Source organism: Felis catus, chromosome D4, assembly GCF_018350175.1.
Source record: "Felis catus isolate Fca126 chromosome D4, F.catus_Fca126_mat1.0, whole genome shotgun sequence".
NCBI classification, from domain to species: Eukaryota; Metazoa; Chordata; class Mammalia; order Carnivora; family Felidae; genus Felis; species Felis catus.
The window spans coordinates 1,556,781-1,578,193 of record NC_058380.1 but is presented as its reverse complement, the minus strand read 5'-3'; the positions used below and the strand labels follow the sequence as shown (position 1 = coordinate 1,578,193).

Sequence of the window (21,413 nt, the reverse complement as noted above, 5' to 3'; positions counted from 1 at the left end):
AGCAGCTCAGCTACCCATCCACTCACCCCATCTATCCACTCATCATCCATCCATCCACCCCACTCACCCACCATCCCATCCCCTCCATCCATCCATCCACCCCAAACACCCACCCATCCACCCACCCACCCGCCATCGTAACCATCCATCCATCCATCCATCCGCCCACCCACCCACCACCCCATCTATCCACCCACCTATCCACCCATTCATGTACCCTCCCCTCCTCATGCCCTCCCTCCCTCTTCCTGCCATCCATCCACCTGTTCATTTGTTCATTCATCCACCCTCTCTGCCTCAAGGAAAGGAAAACCAATGTGCCCCACTGGAGCCCTGTGACACTGGCCCCGGTTGTCAGTGATTCCCCGAGAAGGGGTATCAGCCTCCCACTAGCAGGAGATCACTCAATGGGGCCGGGTCTCAGTGTCTCATGGTCCCTGAAGCCCATGCCTAAGGCCCTCTGGTTACACTGGTCAGGGCCAGGCCTGCCTCTCTCACTGATTATGGGGGCTCAGGCCCCTCAAGTAACTGCCCACATCACCAGTCCCCCTTCTACCCCCCACCCCACTGCTCTCTGGTGGGTGCCTGGCCCACCTTCAGGTCCCAGAGAAGACTCAGCCAGCTCGTCCCCCCGCGTGACCCCGTGTGGGACCCCCGTCCCAGCACAGACACCACTGCCTTCACTGGGAGGCTCTGTCCCCGCTGCGCCAAGCTCGTTGGGCATAGCCCAACTGCCCCCGGCCCCTAGTACAAGGACACGGCAGCCCTGGTTCTGGGCCGCAGGCCAGCCTCTGAGGTGTCTGTGGACCCTCTGACAGGAGGGCGAGACCACCCACCTTGCCTTTCTTGGGTGGCTCGATCTTGGTAAGCGCCTCCTTGGTGTGGGCCTCCAGCAGGTCCAGGTTGGGGATGGTGGGAGAGGCTGCCCCCCTGCACTTCTTCCCTTTCTTCTTGCCCCCATCCTTGAGCTTTAGGGGCTTGGGGGGCTTTGGGGGCTTCGGAGGCTTGGGGGGTTTGGGGACTTTGGACGGTTTGGGCATCTTCACGGTTTTGGGAGTCTTTTTCTTGGACACTTTCTCCAGGAAGGACCGAGGGGGGCTGGCCTCAATAGGGGATGGGGGCTCCTCCTTCTCCCGGTCCCCAAAACAGACCTCATCTGAGGAGATGGCCGGGGTCACTTCAGGTCGGGTGGCCTTGGAGGCATTCTGGGGCAAGGACAAGAAGAGGTGGTCAACCACCTCCTGCCAGGAGGGCCTCAGCCCAGGCCGTGGGAGACAACCCAGCAGAAAAGGGCATCCGTCTACATGCTTGCATCTGTCCTATGGCATCCGTAGGATACACCCATCTACACCACCTCACACTCACGTCTGTCCTACAGCATCCATACGATACACCCATCTACACCACCTACGGGTCACACTCACGTCTGTCCTACAGCGTCTGTAGAATACACTACCTACACCACCTATGGGACACCCTCACGTCTGTCCTACAGTGTCCATGGGATACACCCGTCTACACCACCTATGGGTCACACTCACATCTGTCCTACAGGGTCCATAGGATACACCTGGCTACACCATCTACCAGACATGTTCGTGTCTGTCCTACAGTATCCATAGGACACCCTCACATCTGTCTACACCATCATGTGACACATCCATCTACAGTACCCACATGACAGGATGCCGCTCGTCTACACCATCAGCTACCTGACCCCTCCGCCTCCTTGGAGGGAACTGCTGTCCCACCCTGCAGCACAGAGAAGCTGGGGGCAGTCCGGGCTCACGCAAGCAGGGTCTCCAGAGGCTGGAAATGTCCTTCCTCCAGTCTCCTCCCCGCCCCTTGGGAAAGCTGCAGAGGAGCCCCATCCCATTTTCCCAGGGCTCCTGCCAGGAGGTCACAGGCAGCCACAGGTGCCTAGGAGTTTGCACTGTGCCGGTGACCCTGCCCCAGAGGGCTGGGGGAGGAGCCATCTCAGACACCACTGTCCCTGGCGGGCAGCTCTGGGGAGGGCCAGGGAAGGCAGGCAGAGGGTCCCCCTGCGAGGGTCGGCGGCCTCTGGGGGTCCGCCCTACCTCACTGAGCCGGATCTCTTTGGCGAGGTCTTTGATGAGCTGGGAAGGTTTGAAGTGCTCTGGGAGTTCGTCCTCATGCTCCGCCAAAGCCTGAAGGACAACACACACAGGCCCGGGCTGGGTGCGGCTGTCTACCGTCTAGGCCATGCCACCCCACCCCTTCCCACCCACAGGGGCCCTCCGACCCAGGCCCCATCAGACAGGCAGGGGGAAGGCTCTGTCATGACCCCACTCCACAGGTGGAGAAACAAAGTCCCAGAAAGGACGACATGCCCGAGGCCACCACTGGCTGGAGAGTGGACGTGGGCGGTCCCTTCTTCCTGGGCACAAGGCTGCTACACCTGGCCATGTGGCTGAGGGGAGGTGGGATGGACACCAGATACTGTTCCAGGCCTTGAAGCCAGAGATGTGGATATAGGACAGCCCTGGGGGATCACCAGACAGCGCTGCTGGGGGACACGGCAGGGGCAGGGGGTGCGGGACAGGGCAGTGTTGCTGGGGGCACCTTGTAGGGTAAAAGGTCTGTTGCTGTGGAGGGCACAACGTGGGGACACAGTGTAAAGGGATGCCCACATCACAGAGCAAAGGCCACTTCTGAGCTGATGAGCTGATGCCTAGATGGGCCCAGGGTCAAGAGGCTGATCCCAGCTCACGTCCTGGGCCCCCCTGCCCCACCCGGCCCTGCCCCCTCAGGGGCACTCCGTGGTATCTCCACCACTCACCTTCCCCCCTGCAGACTCCTCAGGCCCCTGGGCCCCCCCGCTGCGCCTTGGGCCGGGCAATGCTCCCCCTACCCCGCTACAGGTGAGCTCTTCACAGGCTGGCTCCCACTAGAGGAACGGCTCCCCGCCCGGACCCACCCCTCTGCCCACTCACACCGGGCACATCTCCCTACCTGCTTTTTCGTCCATGATCTAAAAGCACCATTGAGAATTTTAGCTCCTTGGACTAGATGAGGGGGCAGCTGCTTCCCAGATTTGTGAGAACCTGGGTGGGGAGGCAGAGGGATTTGATCTGGTGGGCGTGTGCCCGCCCCGCCCCTCCCCGCCCACCGCCTGCGGGCTACTTCACGCGGTGGGCGGGGCAGGGGCGGAGTCCGGCCGGACCTCTGCCCACTGCCACCTGCCCAACTGCCAACGGTTGCTCTCGGAACCTCGGGGACCCAATCCAGGTGCCCCGCGAGGGCAGGACTGGCGCTCCCCCCACCCCCACCGTCCACCCGCAGGGTCCAGGTGTTCCCCCTCCACGTGGCTCCCCGCCCACCTCAGTGAGGGGCCACAGGCGCACCCACACCTCACGCTGACCCTGCATAGCTGCGGTACGGCGTGTCCCTGCGGTGGTGGGCCAGGGCAAGCACGGTCTCAGAGACGCCCTGGGGGGCTGTGCGAGCCCCCAGGAAGGGGACAGAGTGCCCCCTTTCCGGCCGGGTAGCTCGCTGCAGAGGCCGAGCGGCCTGATCTCCGAGCCACCACGACAGACGTGCGGGTCCATGGTCAGTGGTCACCCCATCAGGCCGTCTCCAGCGGGGGGGGGGGGGGGGGGGGCGGGGCGGGGCTCTGCCTACGCTGCCCCCGTCTCACCTCCCTACCATGAGCCCCGGGGGGCAGGACTGGACTCCCTCCTAGACACGCCCCTGCCAGGGTGAAGTGCTCTGCATTTGGGGCCCAATGGATGAATTTCATTGAAACCTGGCCAGCCAGGACTAAGGTCAGTTTTTAGCTTTCCCATCTCTAACAGGAGCCAGAGACCCTGCCCTGAGGAAGGGGTCTCAGCTGGCGGTAGGAGCCAGGCACTGACCCTGAAGGCCTGGGGTGCAAGGCAGCTGGGTGTCCACGGATAGCAGGGACCCAAGGGGCCCACCCCTTTCCACAAGCCTCCGCGGGGACCCCAACAGGCACACCCACCCCTAGGACGGCAGGGACGTTGTGGTGGTCCTCAGCTGGCAGCTGGGAGCCAGGCAGACCCTCAGGCCTCTTGACATCCCAACTGAGCCCCACCAGGAGCCAAGAAGGCTGCGCACACCAGGCCCGGGACACACACCAGCGTTCTTTCCAAAACATGAACCACCCTGCCCAGCACCCCCAGCCCCACACTGCAGAGCAGGGCTCAGGCCCCTCGAAGGCTGTGCTCCACCCACAGGCAGAGACGCCAACCTGGATATCCGTACCTTTAAACGCCTCCAGCAAATGCTTTCCCATGTACCAGCAGGCAGTTTCAAAGTTGGGAAACTGAGTCAGGCTGCCAAGTTTCAATCTCCTTTCCACTTCATATGCTCTGGAAACCATAGCAAAGAACTGTCCAGAGCACTGAGCTCTGAGGGGGCGACACTAAGCGTGAGCCCACGCCAGAGTCACGAGTCACAGCTGTGACAAGGCCACAGCGTGGCTATGCTGCCCCAGCCTCCACAATGGGCCCAGCGCAGCAGGGAGGAGTAGGGGACCACATGGGAACGAGCTCCATGGGCCAGGGCCACTGGGGCTACACAGGGACCGGGCCGCTCAGGGGCCCCTGCGAGATCACAGCCCACCTCCCAAGGAAGAGGCTAACGGCACGCCCAGAACTCAGGGGAGACGCCACCACACCGGCCTGGCAGCAGGGGACCTGCCTGGTGGAACCCAGGCCGGCGTGGCCCTACCTCATCTGCATCTCCACGCTCAGGCTGTGGAGGAAATGTCCCGCGAAGGCCAGGCAGTCCACAGGCGTGAGCGTGGCGTAAATCCAGCCTGGGGAGACAGGGAGGTGGCCAGCCCTTCGTGGTACTCGAGGCTCCTTCCAGCCTGTGCCCCCGTCCAAGCTGGCCGGGCTGCTCAGTGCACTTCCTGCCTGGCCCAGGCCCAGGAGCTTCCCACCCAGCCCCGGGCTGCCCAGCACCCCGACCTCCACACATGGGTGTGGGGGTGGGTGTGGGGGACCCAAGCCGAGCTGCCATAGCCCTGGGAGAGCTGGGCTGGTCCCCGGATCGTCCTCAGAGGGGAACCTGGGCCACATGGGGATGTCACCGTGGCCAGGGGGAAGGGGGGAACCCGGGGGAGGAAGGGGTCTCTCAGGAAGGACTCCGAACACCTAAACGAATAGGAGTATGAGGCCTTACTCAATCCTGATTGAAAATGGGGGAAAAGATATCTGCAATTAGGAAATGTGAGCAGCGGCTGCTTAGGTATTGACATCATGCTACGTGCAAGAGGCCTTCTGGAGAAGGAGGAACGTCTCAGGGTGAAGCAGCATGAGGCCTGTAAGGCCCTTCCTCCTCCTCAGGGCTGAACTGTCCAGATGAGCAAAAACGTGGGGCGCAGGGCCGGCTCTCAGGGCCCCAGGACAAGGCGGACAGCCCCGCGGATGCTCACCTGAGGGGATGAAGAGCGTCTGGCCCTGCTTGAGGGTGCATTTATAACACCTGTCCACCTGGTCTGCAAAGAACATCTCGCTGTGGTTCGCAGCTGACTGCCAGCGCTCGTACAGGGAGATGTTGGCCGAAGCCGGCTTGATGAGATAGAAGATCTTCTCCCCCTGCCAACAAGAGGCCACTGGCAGAGCCCGCCACCGCCCAGGACGCTGGGGGGCGGGGGCACCACAGGCAGGGGACACCGCTGGGGGGCAGAGCCGGCCACTGCCCAGGGACCGTGGACACCCAGGGGCACCATCCCTTCCCTGAGATGTTGGGGGCACACGGGCCTTGCAGTTCAGGAGTCTGTTTGTGGAAAGGTTATGGGCACCAGAGCCCGGGCACCCCACACACCACACCTGCATGACACTGGGAATGCCACGTGTGGCAGGGGCAGCCCCGCTGTGTCATGACTTGCTCCACTCCTGAGAGCCTCCTGCGTCTGGGCTGCAGATGGAAGGATGGCCCCCCATGGCCAGGCTCCGGCCCGCCCCACACTCAGCGCTCCACAGGGCCAGGACCATGAGCCCCGCCGCCCCACGAGTCAGGCTCAGGCAGGTGCAGGGAGACCCAGGGCCGGTGCCTGAGCCCAAGACTTGGCGTCTCCTTCTCTGTTTGTCTTCACATCTCCCTTGTCCCCTGGCAGGGGCCCCCAGCCCTCCCCGCTCTTGTGTGGGCCCCCACACACGTTCCCTCGCCCCCTCTTCCAGGAAGCCCTCCCAGCACAGCACTCCCCTCCTTAGGAGTCCGGAATGCAGAGCGCCAGGCCCCCTCCAGTGGGCTTCATGAGCCTCACCCTTCCCCAGAAAAAGGCAACACATCTGGGCCACTCTGGCCCCGAGGCTCCCCCACCCCCACCTCCCGAGGGCAGGAGAAACACAAGCCCATGCCCCCCCAGGTGCTGGCCCCATGGGGGCCGTGGGGACCGCAGGCAGCCTTGCTCGTGGAGGCGGGTGCGCCCACCTTGAGCACGTGGTACCAAGCAGAGGCGCCCCCCGAGTCGATGTGGAAGTCGGTGTAGCTGTCCTTCACGCAGATCAGGCAGTACTTGGTCACCTTGGGCTTGGCCAGCAGTGCGTCGTCCGGCCAGCAGGTCTCCACCCAGGACAGCTTCTTGACGATGTCAGGCGGCTCCACGAAGCTGGACATCCTGGGGGAGACAGGAGGAGGGGCATCGGCGGCAGGAAGCTCCCCTGCACCTGCCGGGCCCCCAGGCGGGAAAGGTGGTACACGTCCCTCAGCAGTTCTCCACCCGGGGCTATGTGACACGGCCATTTTACAGATGAGCAAACTAAGGTTTGCAGGGGCAGATGGCAGCTGGCCACCGGGTGCAGCCACAGCAGGTGCCTAACATGGGGTCTCTCCATCCAAAGTTGGGGGAGGGGGAAGGCCAGAGAACGCCCCTCCCTGAGGCCCCAGAAGGGGATGGCCCAGGTGGGCCCATGAGGGTGCTGCTGGATATCGCTTGGTGAGAAGCCACTGGTCTCCAGAGCAGACCACAGGGGACCTGGAGCCAGGAGCCACATCGGTCATTGTCAGACCAGCTAACTCGTCTTCAAGGAAGACACAGACAGGCAAAGGTGGCCTTTTCAATTAAATGTCACTGGCCTGATTAAAATGCCAGTATGGGGCGCCTGGGTGGCGCAGTCGGTGAAGCGTCCGACTTCAGCCAGGTCACGATCTCGCGGTCCGTGAGTTCGAGCCCCGCGTCAGGCTCTGGGCTGATGGCTCAGAGTCTGGAGCCTGTTTCCGATTCTGTGTCTCCCTCTCTCTCTGCCCCTCCCCCGTTCATGCTCTGTCTCTCTCTGTCCCAAAAATAAATAAATGTTGAAAAAAAAATTAAAAAAAAAATAAAATGCCAGTATGGGGGCGTCTGGGTGGCTCAGTCGGTTGAGCGTTTGACTTCAGCTCAGGTCATGATCTCGCAGCTCGTGAGTTCGAGCCCCGCGTTGGGCTCTGTGCTGACAGCTCGGAGCCTGGAGCCTGCTTTGGATTCTGTCTCCCTCTCTCTCTGCCCCTAAACAATTCCCATTCTGTCTCCGTCTCTCTCAAAAATAAACATTAAAAAAAAAATTAATAAAAAATGCCAGTATGGCATCAAAGTCGTCCAGGTCAGCAGCCCTGCGCAGTGACACATCCACATGCTGGCCGCCTCAGGCAGGACAGAACCGCACAGCTCCACACGGAAGGCCGTGCCGGTCCAGACAAGAGTGTCACAAACCACAAGCTAGGCCCCACCACTCCGCCCTCCAGACCTCAGCAGCAGACCCTCTTGACATCTCCGGCTTGTCCCAAGCTGGTGTTCCCCTCTGTCCCCTGAGCCCCTCTCCCCACCGTCCATGCCCACGGTGGCTCCCAGGCCACCTGCTGCCACAGGAGAAAAGACCTCTGCACACCACACACAGGCGCTTCCCCCCACGGCCACAAACACCCTCACTTCCTCGCTGGATGGCTCCTCGAGCACACAGCCAGCCTGCCCTCCTGCCACCGAGGCTCACTGCTCCCTGCAGCCTCCCAGAATGGACAGGCTGGGTCCCATGGCCCCCAGGCACCTGAGGCCACCGTGGGTGACAGTGCAGAGGTGACAATGTACGTCCACATAATTGACACGTCACTGTCACAGCAGGCGCCTCTGGGATCAGGGGACACGTGAGTCACAGCAGGATCCCCACAGACCCTAACATGGCCACAGACAGACTGTGATCAGGCCTGGCCCCTGCAGCCCCAGCTGGCGTCTTCAGGGACAGACGGCACTGATGACGTGGAAGCCACCCTCTCCCCCTCGACAGCCCTGGCACCAAGCCCACAAATGGCCTGGTGTGACGTGTTCACGACCCCTGTGATCCTTGGACCGGGCCTGGGGACACCGGCGGCACCACACATTTTCTGCCAGCAGAGGGCTGGCCCCGAGAGGCCCAAGGGGAAACCACACACCAAAGCACCAGCTCCCCAGCTCTGCCACGCAGGCAGCTCTCTCTGAAGCCCCCAGGTTGGCCAGCAGACCAAGCTCCTGAGTTTGCTCTCATCAGAACCCAGCCTGGGGGACAATCCTGCTTGTGAAGCCGCAGGAGATAGCTTTCTCTCGATACGCTAATCTATCCTATTTCCCTTTACGCCTATGCTGTCGGGAAGCTCAAACAGACCCCAGCATCCAGTTACAATATCCTGTCTGGGCTCCTGGCACAGTTCTATATTCTCCTTCTCAGTGTGGTTTTCAGTAACTTTTTTCCTACCTGCCCTTCTGCACACAAGCTATCTGGCTATCACATGTGCTTTTCAGAAGTTGGCAAGGGTGGAAAGGGTCTGAAAGTAAAATCATGCTTAAACTAAACCAGCCACAACTCAGGTCTTGTGCCGAGCAAAGGGCCAGCTGGAGAACAGGGGCAGGAAAGGCAGGGCCAGGGCAGGCGTTGGCCACGCCACAGCAGAGCAGTGGTCCTGGGAGAGCAGGGCCATGGCACAAGGGGCAGTGCTGGTGGCTGACCAGCCCCTGACCACACAGAAGCTGGGGCCAGGCAGGTCCAGACGGCCACGGTGCAGGACCCTCCACCCTGGGAACAGCAGCAAGCAGGGCAGGCCCGGCTCAAGGAGCTCAGGCTGGGGCCGCAGGGAGAGCAGGTGCAGAGTGCGACCCTGCTGTGCCCACAGTGTGCACTGGAGAGTGCACCTGTGAATGTGTGCAGGCACGTGTGGGAGCGTGTGGGGGTGTGGTGTGTGCACAAGTGTCAGTATCTCAAGGAACGTCGTGCACGAGCATGAGCACGTGCGTTCTGGAAGAATCTATGCCGCGGTGTGGCCTGTGGCTCTTTCTGGGGAATGGGGTGGGGGCAGGCCAGAGGAGTCCGCGTCTTGCTGCTTATGTTCCGTTTGAATTTGTCACAGTGCATCACTTCCGGTCTTGAGAAGACAAACAGACCGGCAGCGCATGCCGCTTTCGCTCGTGGGTGCGGGCTCCCCCAGCAGCCGCAGTCCCGGCCCGGGGGCCCTCACCTGGTGTCGGAGAACTCCAGGCTGGTGAGGTTGAGGACCCGCTTGCGGTTGGTGCTGTAGTAATAGTCCACAAACTCTTTCAGCTTCATCTTGCAGTCCTTCTGCTTGGCGACATCCGTCACGTCCACGCTCCGCTCTGGGCCTGCGGGCAGGGCAGGGGGTGGGGCCGTGAGGGGCCAGGGCATGCAGCCCGCCCCCCGCCGCACCGGGCTGCCCTGTGGGCTCCCTGCTGAGAGGCGGGGGTGCAGGGAGGTGGCTGAGACCCAAGCCTCTGCGGGAGGGGGCCTGGCAGACGGGAACCCCACATAAACAACATGGGACACACATTTTAAAAATCAAAAAATCAAAAACTCTACACTTCTAGGGCTCCAACTTATTATCCTGAAAACTGGTAAGTTAAAGGGAAAACATTTTCCCCACGTTTTCTGTAGTTGATGAGGAAAAGTTCAGGGTGAAAATCACCGATGACCGTTCCTTAAGGAACTGGCGAGGGTGAGCTCCACACACTGACTCCTAATTAGTAGTGGGAGAAAGGCGCACAGGACTAACGGCCTCGTCCCTCCCAACAGTCCGCAGGGGCTGCTCAGACCCGGGCTGCGGGCTGACGGGCCCTACTGTGCGGGTGGCCAGGCACCACAGGCTGATGGGCGGGAGCGCCCCAGCCCCGAAGCGGCTGCCGTCCCCCTGAATGTGAATCTGAGTGTCTGTCTGTCCAGGTGGTGCAGGAACCACTGGGGACAGAGGAGCGAGTTACATGACACCACGGGTACACTGTTGGCCAGATCCCCCACGTGGGACGTTCTCTAGGACCAGCAACCCCAACCCTCCCACAGCCTCGGGAATGGGTTGATGCTGAGAGGCATAAAAACCACACGCAGTGTGTAGGTCTGGTGTGGGCTCTGATTCAAACAGCGAACTGGAAGGGGCGTCTGGGGCGCCTGGGGTGACTGATGCGGGGCTCTGATGCTACTGAGCAGCCCGCGGCTACAACGACGTCAAGTCATCTGTCAGAGCCCGTGCCGGGGTTTCTGTGGGAGAAGTGATGTACGTGCCACAGCTTTGCTTTAAATTTGGGGGTGCAGACACAGAAAGCCAGCCAAGATCTTGTGGTTTTGTGGCCAGTACTGGGCACAGGGGAGTTTACTTCCCTTGGGGTGTGTGTGCGTGTGTGTGTGTGTGTGTGTGTGTGTGAAAACGTCCATAATAAAACAAGTAAGGAGAAGGGAGAGCGTTTACAACACAAGTCTCTAAGACATGCCTCCCCGTCGGCTAAGCTGCTTCCAGCTCCCGCAGACAGTGCTATGGTCGAGCGGGCAGTGCCTGGGGCCGGCCCTCTGTGCTCTCTGTGGCCAGCTGAGCCAGGGCCTGGGTGCCAGCTGTGGCAAGATGACACTAGCTACCGGTGACGCCCGGCACCTGGCAGGCGTGAACTAGGTCTTAGCTGTTATTCTAGGGGCTGCGGCCGGGCACAGATGGCCCCGATGGGGCTCCCTTCTCTCTGCCTGCCACAGGGGGCCTGGGCACCAGCCTTCTCGGGCTCTGTCCTCCTCTTGCACGGGCCACACCCCCAAGCCCCAGCCACCTTGGGGCCTCAGAGTCTGGGCCGTGTGGCCCCGCCTCACAGACGATGCCCAAGCATACAGTTTCTTCCCTCCACCCGGAGGTGTCCCGACTGAGGGTGCCCACAGTGCTGGTTGCTGCCAAGGGGACAGGAGACAGGCTGGACAGGGCAGCACCAGCGGGAGCCGGAGGGATCCAGAGAGGAAGGGTCCTGGGGCAGACCAAGGGTGCCCCAGGCTGGCCCAGGAGAGGCTGAGGGGGGCACAGCACAAACCTCAAAGGCAGGGGCCCTCCATTCCCGCCATCAGCACCCAACAGAATGGGTTTTGCAGCTGGCAGAATGAAAGGGTCCCAAGACAGGCCCCTTCGCAGTCAGAGTAACTGACTGGGGGGACGGCCAGGGTCACGTGTCATTTTAGTGGGACATGGGGTCTAATTCTAAGAAGAGTGCCCTGAACGTACACGGAGACCCCGAATCACAGCGCTCACACAGCATGGGGACCAGCCAGGGCCTAAGGCGAGCAGGCTCCAGGGTGGCCACTCACCCACGTAGTTCTCGACGTCACTGACATAGAAGGTGGGGGCTGGGACTGCCAGGCCCAGCCCGTCTTTCTTGGGTACGAGGATGGGCTCAGTGAAGCCGTGCTCCTCCATGTAGCCCAGCGTGAGCTGGCTGCCGGGCACACGGACCACCACGTCTTCCGCGCTGCGGGAAAAGTGGGGGTCGGAGGTCACGCCGGCCAGGGTCCCGGCCCCGCGGCACCGGGACAGGCCTGGATAGGGCCTCAGAGCCGGAGACATGCAACCCGGGCTCCCACGCCCCGGGAGGAGGGCTCGTCCCCAGCACCATGCCCAGGGGTCATGGGGGAGCGACGTGGCTTGGACCCACATCCATCACAGACGTTGGACCTCAAGGTCCAGGAGGCCCAGGAAGGGGAAACACAGAGACCAACCCTCCTACCACGGCAGAGAAAGGCAGAGCGTGGGCAGGATCCCTCCCCTGCCCCTTGCCCTACCTGCCCACCCTCCATAACATTCCTCCCATGTGCGCAGAGATTAGATCCTGCACGGCGCTGGGGCTGGGCCTGAGGACACAGCAGATAGAGACAAACCCCTTCCAGGGAGAATCCACTCCCTGCACAAGCCAAGCACAGGGTCCAAGGGCAACCTGGGGTGCTGCGGTCAGTGGCTCCCCTGCCCAGCTTGCCCAGCTGCATGCTGGGCACTGCCCGGGGCACCAGGGACCTTTGAGGCCCAGCTGGAGAGTCCCCGTGGTGACGCTGGAGATGGGCTTCCATCAGACAAGCATGCAAGGCCGTAAGCCCACTGCTGAGAGCAGAGCTCAGGGGGAAGACAGCAGGGGTCAGCGTCAGAGCAGCCTGTCCAGGCCTGGAGGGGCAGGATTGAGAGGCACATGTCCCGGGCAGAAGGGGGGTGCCAGCCAAGCCTTGGAGTGGGGAGAATGTGGCCAGGGGTGGGGAGGGAGAAGGAGCCCAGCAGCCGGGGGTAGGGGGTGAGCGGGCTGAGTGCGCAGCAGCTGAGGTGGCCTATCTGCCCAGCAGTGGGCCTCTGCCTCGTGCCGAGAGCACCGGGGAGCCACTGGACAGCTTGAGTAGGGCAACAACAGCTGGAGGCCAATCCAATGGCTGTGTGGACGGACGGGGAGCCGCCGCGGGAGCAGGCTGGACACCGCGACCAGGGAGGAGCCTCAGTTCACGGACCAGGAGGCAGTGGTGGGCGAAGGGGTGGAGGAACAGGGGAGGTGACGGCAGACAGCTGAGGGACTAAGGGCTGGAGGAGAGCAGGCGTGTGCGGGGGACAGATCCGCAGCTGACTGGGGACAGACTTGGACTGAGGACGGGTCAGGAGCTCAGAGGCTGCAGAGGGAGGCTGAAGCCGCCGGCCAAGAGACAGCCTGGGCGGGGCGGGGGATCAGGGGGAGGTGTAAACTCCGAGGGCCAGGGGCGAGAGCAGAGTCCCCACAACTCCCAGGGAGAGTGGTCAGCAGGAGAGGAGGCCAGGCAGGTGGAGGACAGCCAGGGGAGCACGGGGTTGTGGCTCCAAGGAAGACAGTGCTCGAGAGGAAGGAGCTGCAAGGCCATGTCCTACCAAGAGGGAGCACGTGGGGCAGTTAGGGTGAAGACAGAGGAGGGACGTTCGGGTGGGACCAGTGCTGACAGAGCATTAGGTTCAGGCCAGGAGTGGGTGGCGGGTGTGTGAGCGGCAGCACTGGGACAGTGCAGGGTCATCTGTGGAAGCCCCGGGGTAGCCAGAGGGACACGGTGTCCGGACAAACCGGGATCCCATGCCCTCATGTCACACAGCCCCACGTACCAGGTCTGGGACTGCAAAACCCATGAGGACCCAGCAAAGACAAACACACTATGGTTCTGCGGGGACACCTCTGGGCCCAGGGCAGACAGGCCGCCTCACAGAATGACGGAAGACACATCCGCCAGAGCACGGGTCCGGGGACTGAGCACAATGGACTGCTGGGAAACATACTAACCACGTTCACAGGGATAATGGGAGGACGCAGCAGAGGGCAGGGAGGGAGGACAACAGAGCAAGCAACATTGACAATGACCTAGCGGAAATTCTAGACGTGAAAAACGTCACTTTTGAGAAAATTTAAAAACTCAACAGATGCATTCAATAGTAGCTGCACCCCCCCCCCCACCAAATGGTCAATTTGATGGAATACTTGAAAAATAATACAGAGAAAGGGGGTGAAATGCTACTTAAAAAGAAAACAGGCCATTTTTCAGAACTGAGATAAGATACAATTCCTCAAATTAAAAGATCTTACTGAGTCCTGAGTAGAACTGATAAAAACAAAGCACATCCAGATGCACTGTAGCCTACCTGCGGAACATCAGAGACAACGAGGCAATCTGAAAAGTCTTCAGATAAAAAAACAGATTATTTGCCAAAACCAAACAGTAAACAGACGAACAAACACCAGCCACTAGGCTGACAACAGACATCTCGTGAACAACAAGAGATGCCAAACGACAACAGAATAACAGTGTCTTCAAAGAATTCAAGGAAAATAAATTTACTCTAAAATTTTAGGCCCATTTTAGAAAATTAGAATCATTTAAGAACACAGATGAAATGAAAACATTTTCAAAAACAGAATATTTCTATAGGCCTTTACTAAACCACTAAAGGATATAATTCAGTAAGAGAAATCAAATCTAGAAGAAAGAAATGGGACTCAAGAAATGAGAGAAAATTGAGCTGCGGATTTCACACAATCCCTGTCAGAACACCTGTTGACGTCTTTGCAGAAATGGACAAGCTGAACTTGGAAGGCTGACGGGAAGTGCAAAGCCCCCAGATGATCAAAACAGTCTTTACAAAGAACAAAGTTGAGGACACTGACCAACTTCAAAATTCACTGCAAAGCTACAGTAATCAAGACCGTGTGGTGCCGGCATGAGAAGAGAGAAGAGACGTATGGATCGGTGCGGCAGAACCGAGTGTCCAGAAATAAACCCAAACATCTGTGGCCAACTGCTTTTTCATCAGGAACGCCAGGACAACTCGATGGAGGAAAAAACAGTCATTTCAACAGTCATTTCAATAAATGGTGCATGAGAGAACTGGACGTCCACATGCAAAAGAATTAAGCGGGACCCTATCTCACGTCATAGACAAAAACTAACTCAAACTGAGTTGAAGACCTATACGTAAAGGCTGGAACTGTAAAACTTTCAGAAGAAAACACACACACAGACATAAATCTTCACAACCTTTAATCTGGCAACGGTTTCCTAGAAGCCAAAACCACGAGCAGCAAGAACGAGAAGAATGAATTCGATTCCATCAAAACTATAAACATTTGCGTTTCAAAGGACACCATGAAGAAAGTGGAAAGGCAATCACGGGACAGGAGAAAGTATCTGATCGGTGGCAAGTACCTAGAATACGGAGGCAATAAAAAGACAACCCAACTAATGAGAAGGGGTTAAAGTAAGTGGAACTGGACTAATGGCTTCAACTCCAACATGTAAAGAGCTTGGAAATGGTCATTCCTGTCCTCACAACAAGAAAACAGCTGAACGGACTGAATACCAAGGAATTTTCTTAGATTCACTGAACATGAGGGTTACAGGGCAAACAGTCGCCCCCAGAATCTGGGGAGACAGGCAAACGCAGAGAATCACCACCGAGAGGACCTTACCTGAGGCAGAAGCGGCTGGAGGCGGTAACTGAGAGGATAATTAAAGTGATTTCTGACAAAGTGCAGAGGCTGAGTGTGAACTAGCTTCAGAGTTAAGAACTCATGGGGCCCAGCCTCAGAGGAGACCCACCTTGATGGGTTCTACCCACACGTTCTCCTGGTGAAGATCTGTCCTATTTCAGACACGGTTGGTTGGGGGAGAGCAATTATGTGTAAATATACTCCGAGTGTTCTCCATAACAAAAGTTTACCTTCCAGGAGCACTTACTTAACCAGACCCTCCTCTGATGGGGGAAGGGCAAGTGCCCACCCACCCCCCTGACGCCACTAGCTTCCTGTCTTAGGGAAGAAGAGCAAAAGCGAAGGCCAAGAAATGCTTCCAAAGGTAACAGCCCAGAGCCTCGGGCCCACTGAAACACTGAGGGGTGTTATTCAATTACAAGACGCTTCCCCTCCCCCAATCCTACTACCATACAATAGTATAACGGTAGCTGAGTATAGCCAAGACAGCTGCAGGACAGATTCTATTTAAGAAGGAGTTGTTAGGGACACCCAGCAAGAAGAGGAGAGGAGGAAAACACAAGGAAACTAGGAGAAAGTCATGTGTCTGGCCCTACGGCTACAGCAACACAACCCAGTCCCTGGTCCGGTCAACACAAAGCCTCACTCTAAATGCATAATCATCTCAGTTCCTTTGACTCAATACATCATGTCCAGCTTTCACCAAAAAATCACAAGATGCGCTAGACGGCAAAAAACCATAGTCTTAAGACACAAAGCAAATCACCTCACCCCTGTCAGAACAGCTGAAATCAAAAAGACAAGAAACAACAGGTGTCACCGAGGATGTGGAGAAAAAGGAAGCTTCTTGCACTGCTGGTGGGAATGCAAACTGTGCAACCTCTCTGGAGAACAGCGTGGAGGGTCCTTAAAAAATTAAAAATAGAATTACGTGGTGGCCCGGTAATTCCACTACTGAGTATTTACCTAAAGAAAATGAAAACACTAATTCAAAAAGACACGTCCTGAAGTTTATAGCAGCACTATCAGAAGCAGCCAAGATACAGAAAGCCCAAATGTCCATCGACTGATAAATGGACAAAGAAGATGCGGTGTGTATACACACACACATACACACACACACACATACACACACGATGGAATATTACTCAGACATAAAACAAATGAAATCTTGCCATTTGCAACAACATGGATGGAGCTAGAGAGTATAATGTTAAGTATAATAAAAATAAGGCAGAGAAAGACAAATACCATATGATTTCACTCATATGTGGAATTTAAGAAACAAAAGAAATGAACAAAGAATGGGGAGTCTGGGTGGCTCAGTCAGTTAAGTGTCCGACTTCGGCTCAGGTCATGATCTCACAGTTCATGTGTTCGAGCCCCATGTCAGGCTCTGTGCTGACAGGTCAGAGCCTGGAGCCTGCTTCGTGGATTCTCTGTCTTCCTCTCTCTCTGCCCCTCCCCGACTTGTTCTCTCTCTCTCTCTCAAAATAAATAAAACATTAAAATAATTAAAAAAAAAAACAGGAAGAAGAAAGAGACAAACAAAAAAGGCAGACTCTTAAATACAGAGGACAAACTGGTGGTTACCAGAGGGAAGTCTGTCTGTGGGGGGATGGGTGAAACAGGTGAAGGGGGTTGAGGGTACGTTTATCATGATGAGCACTGAGTGATACTCATGTGCAGAAGATGATACTTCTGCTCATGTACAGAAGTACTGAGTCATTATATTGTACACCTGAAACTAATATAACAATGTATGTTAATTATACCTCAATTAAAAAATAAAATGTTTTAAAAATATCAGGACACAGCTCAGCTATAGCACAGAATTTGGAAGTATAAGATAGGAAATTTTTTAAAATTATGATTAATATGTTAGGAGTGCTAATGGAAAAAGTGGAAAACATGCAAGGACGGAAGAAAATGTAAGCAGAGAAGTGAACACTCTAAGAATCAAAAGGAAATGATAGAAATAATTAAAAATGGTAACAGAAATGAAGAATGCCTCTGATGGGCTCATTGGTAGACTGGATGTGGCTAAGAAAAGACTCAGTAAGCTTGAAGTTAATAACATCTGCTCAGCCTGAAGCATAAAGAGAAAAAAGAATGAAACAAGCAGGGAACAGAATATCCAAGAATATACAGAACAATTGCAGGAAGAGCAACGTGGGCATGACGAGAACACCAAAAATAAGAGAGAGAGAAAGGAGCAGTGTTTGAAGCAGGAGAAATGTTGGAAGTAATAACGGCTGAGAATTTTCTAAAATTAATGGCAGATGTGAAACCACAGATCCAGAAAACTGAGACCACACCAAGTAGGATTAAATACTTGAAAACTATACCTAGACATGTCCTAATCAAACTGCAAAACAGGAGAGGCAATATCCTGACAGAGGCCACATGAGAAAGATCTACCTCTGGCATGACAGCGTGAAGAGCCCTGAGGACCCAAAACCCAATGAAACTGGTGAAAATTACTGTGAAAAACAACTATTCGAAACCTCTGGAAATGGTTCTAAGAGCAAATAGCAAATGGAGAAACATCTAGTCTAGAAAATCTATGAAAACCTGGCAGGAAAGGCGTGTGCCTGTGATATATGGGCCGAGACCATTCTTCCCTCTACCCCACTGGATCGGCGAGGAGACCTCCCTCAGGAAGGCCACGGCCAAGGACACAGGAAAGCTGAGTGGGAGCTCTCCCCAGCTTCCAAGCAGAGGGCTTCATCCGGGAGGAACAGGACGGCAGCCTTTCTCATCCTGCGCCAGCTGTCTGTTCCTGATTCTCAGTCTCACGCAAGGGCAGACAAGACGTGGGGGGGCTCCCTTCTTCCCCTTGGCCCACACTTGTGGAACTGAGGCTGTACCCCAAGCGTAGCACCCTGAAAAGGATGGGGCCCTGATCATCTTTGTCTGGTCTCTTCTACTTAACATTCTACTAGAAGTCCTAGCCAGAGCAATCAAGCAAGAAAAAAAAGGTAACACAGATTGGAAGCGAAGAAAGGAAACTATTCACAGATGACATGATCTCATATATAGAAAGGTGTAAGGAATCTACTAAAAAGCTATTAGAACTAATAAACCAGCTCAGCAAGGTTGCAGGATACAAGATGAATATACTTGAACTCTATTTCAGTACCGTAGCAATGAACCCTCTGGAAATAAAATTAAGAAAACAATTTCATTTAAAAGAGCATCAAAAAGAATAAATTACTTAGGAATAAACTTAACAAAGGAAGTACAAAACTCTGAAAACTACAAAACACTATTGAAGGAAACATAAAAGATCTTAATAAATGGAAGAATACCCATGTTCATAGGTCAGAAGACTTTGCATTTTTCAGATGGCAATACTTTGATTCTACTGATGTACAGATTCAACACAATCCGTATCAGCTGACTTCTCTGTAGGCCTGACAAGCTGATTCTAAAATTCATATGGAATTCCAGCAGACCAAGAATGGACAGAAGGATTTTTTAAAAAAAAACAAAGCGGGAGGGGCACCTGGGTGGCTCAGTCAGTTAAGCGTCCTCCTTCAAATGAGGTCATGATCCCACGGTTCGTGAGTTCGAGCCCCATGTCAGGCTCTGTGCTAAGAGCTCAGAGCCTGGCGCCTGCCTGGGATTCTGTGACTCCCTCTCTCTCTGCTCATCTCCCGGCTCGTGCTCTCTCTACTCTCTCAAAAATAATAAACATTAAAAAATATTCAATAGAAAGAAAGAAAGAAAGAAAGAAAGAAAGAAAGAAAGAAAGAAAGAAAGAAAAAAGAGAAAAGAAAAAAGCTGGAGGACTCATACTTCCTCATTTCAAAACGTACTGCAAAGCACAGTAGTCCAGGCAATGTGAGACCAGCCTAAGGATAAACAGATTAGTGGAACAGAACTGAGTGTCCAGAAATATAATGCATATACTTACAGCTAAGAGCCAAGACCATTTAATAGAAAAAGAGTGGTCTTTTTACAAATAGTGCAGGGACAAATGGAGAGATGCGTGCAAAAAAAAAAAAATTAGATCCTTATCTCACCCTATATGAAGAAATTAACTCAGAATGTATCAAAAACAAAACCGTAAGACCTAAAACCTACAAAACTCTTAGAAGTTTTGTAGAAGGTAATTTTCATGACCTGGGGTTTTGATCTGGCAAATGATCCTCAGCTATGACAACAAAAGCACAAGTAACAAAATAAAAAACGGATAAACTGGACTCTGTCAAAATTACAAATGTTGGTGCTTCAAAGGACATGAACAAGAAAGTGAAATGTCTACAAAACAGGATAAAGTATTCACAAATCATTTGTCTGTTAAGAGACTTGTATCTAAAATATATAAAAAAAACTCTCTTAATAATTAAAAGACACAAAAATTAAAAATAGGCAAAGGGTCCGAACTGACATTCCTCCAAGGAAGACACACAAACGACTACCACGCACATGAAAAGATGCTCAACATGACTTTTCAGGAGGGAAATGCAGGTCAGACCAGAGAGAGAGAAAGCCTCACACCTGTAAGGATGGTTCGAATCAAAATGCCAGATAATCTCAAGGGCTGGCAAGGGTGATCAGAAACTGGGACCCTCACGCTCTGCTGGTGGGAACGACAGTGGCGTAACCACTGTGGAGACCAGTCCAGCAGTTTCTCAGACAACTGAACATGGAGCCACTGCTCCTAAACACATGGAAACACACGTCCCCCAGAATCCCGTATAAGAACGTTTATAGCAGAACTATCTGCAGTAGCCAAACATCAGAACCCCAGCGTGTCAGCTGACGAATGGATAAACAACGTGTGGTCTGTCCACACAACAGAATGTTAAACAGACACCGGGGCGGGGTGGGGGGGGAAGCAAACATTCTAAACCGGCTGCTGGTGGCGCACACGTCTGTGAACGCACCGAAGACCACGGAGTTGTACCCTTGAAATGGGCGAACTGTAAGGTCTGTGAGTTGTATCTCAGTAAAAGTCGCGGAAAGGAAAGAAGCCAGAGGAGGGAGGTACCTTGTCTGTGGAGGCTCACGGGTAAGAGTCCTACTGGGTCCCTCATGAGACACTGTGCATGCAAGAAGACGGTGGGGCAAAATATTTGAAGGGCTAAGAGGAAAAGGACCCACCACGTAGGATTCTGGGTCCAGTGAGTTACTCTTTAAAAGTAGAGAAGAAACCTTGTCGGACACACAAAAGTCTTCCGGCTGTGAGGGGCCGAGGGGGCGCAGAGCAGCTTGAAGAGCACATGTCCACGAGTCAGGGTCCCCGCAGCCCTGCCCCTGCCCTCTGCCCTCGACCCGCACGCAGCACATGGGTGCGGGCAGGCGGCCTCTGAGAAGGGGACCTGGGGACAGCCTGTCAGGCCCAGGGGCAGAGGGCCACGTCTGGAGGGTGGTCTTGGGCAGGGACCCCAGCCCCCACTCCTCGCCCGCCAGAACCTGAGTTCAGCAGCCTCCCCCTCAGGAAGGTTCCGTGGAAAGGGCCACACCAGGTGGTGGGGGGATACACGAGCCCAGAGGAAGAGGGTCCCCAACACCTGACCTGCAGGTGCTGAGAAGGAAGAGGTCAGCCCCGGAGCTGGGAGCGCCTAGGGCTTAGGGGGGCTGTGCCGCTCCCCTGGAGGGAAGGCTGTGCCCCTGAGCCCCCCAGGACGAGGCCGCCACCGCCCACCTGGGGAAGGTCCGACTCCGCAGCTCCTTGATGAAGAGCTGGCTGCCGTTCTGGACGGGCTTCACGTCGGGCGTCTGCCCTGGGCCGTGTTTGTGCCAGGCCCGCTTCTTCTTCACTGTGGGGAGACAGGGGCAGATGGCACCCAGCGTGGGCCCTCCCCTCCCCGCACCACAGGGGCCGGGCCCAGAGGGCAGCTGAGGAGCTGTGAACACGGAGACTCCAGCCTCCGCAGAGGCAGCGCCCCCGATGTCCCCTGGGGGCCACCCACCCACCCACCCACCCCCGGCCCCTGTGACCTCCCACCCTCCTTGGGTCACGGCCCCACCCCTGCCCTGCCCCTCCCACCCCTCTGGCTCAGCCGACCCCAAAGCTGGGGGAGCCCGGGACCCTTCCCATTAGCACCCAGTCCACTGAGAGCGCATCAGAGGCACCTACCGGGAGGTCCCACCAAGGGGACACCTCCCCTCAAGCTTGTCACCTCCCTGCTGCAACGTTTGCTGCCCTAAGCCCACCACTGGGGCAGGAGCAGGCTGGCAC

The 21,413-nt window shown here is 56.1% G+C and overlaps 1 protein-coding gene across 5 annotated transcripts in view; it reads right to left on the bottom strand.

Annotated features, from left to right (window-relative positions):
* The window catches only part of PHF2 (PHD finger protein 2), an 84,566-nt gene that overhangs the window by 13,571 nt on the left and 49,582 nt on the right, over positions 1-21,413 (bottom strand). For 4 of the 5 annotated variants that reach the window (XM_045042941.1, XM_023243208.2, XM_045042940.1 and 1 more), the window contains exons 3-12: positions 20,877-20,991; positions 11,556-11,716; positions 9,451-9,592; positions 6,424-6,610; positions 5,423-5,585; positions 4,714-4,801; positions 4,246-4,352; positions 2,974-3,065; positions 2,079-2,168; positions 837-1,205 (exon numbers count right to left, since the gene is read on the bottom strand). In XM_045042941.1, the coding sequence (XP_044898876.1) occupies positions 837-1,205; positions 2,079-2,168; positions 2,974-3,065; positions 4,246-4,352; positions 4,714-4,801; positions 5,423-5,585; positions 6,424-6,610; positions 9,451-9,592; positions 11,556-11,716; positions 20,877-20,991 (1,514 nt within the window). The remainder of the gene's footprint in view (positions 1-836; positions 1,206-2,078; positions 2,169-2,973; positions 3,066-4,245; positions 4,353-4,713; positions 4,802-5,422; positions 5,586-6,423; positions 6,611-9,450; positions 9,593-11,555; positions 11,717-20,876; positions 20,992-21,413) is intronic. The other variant, XM_045042943.1, reaches the window with a different exon arrangement.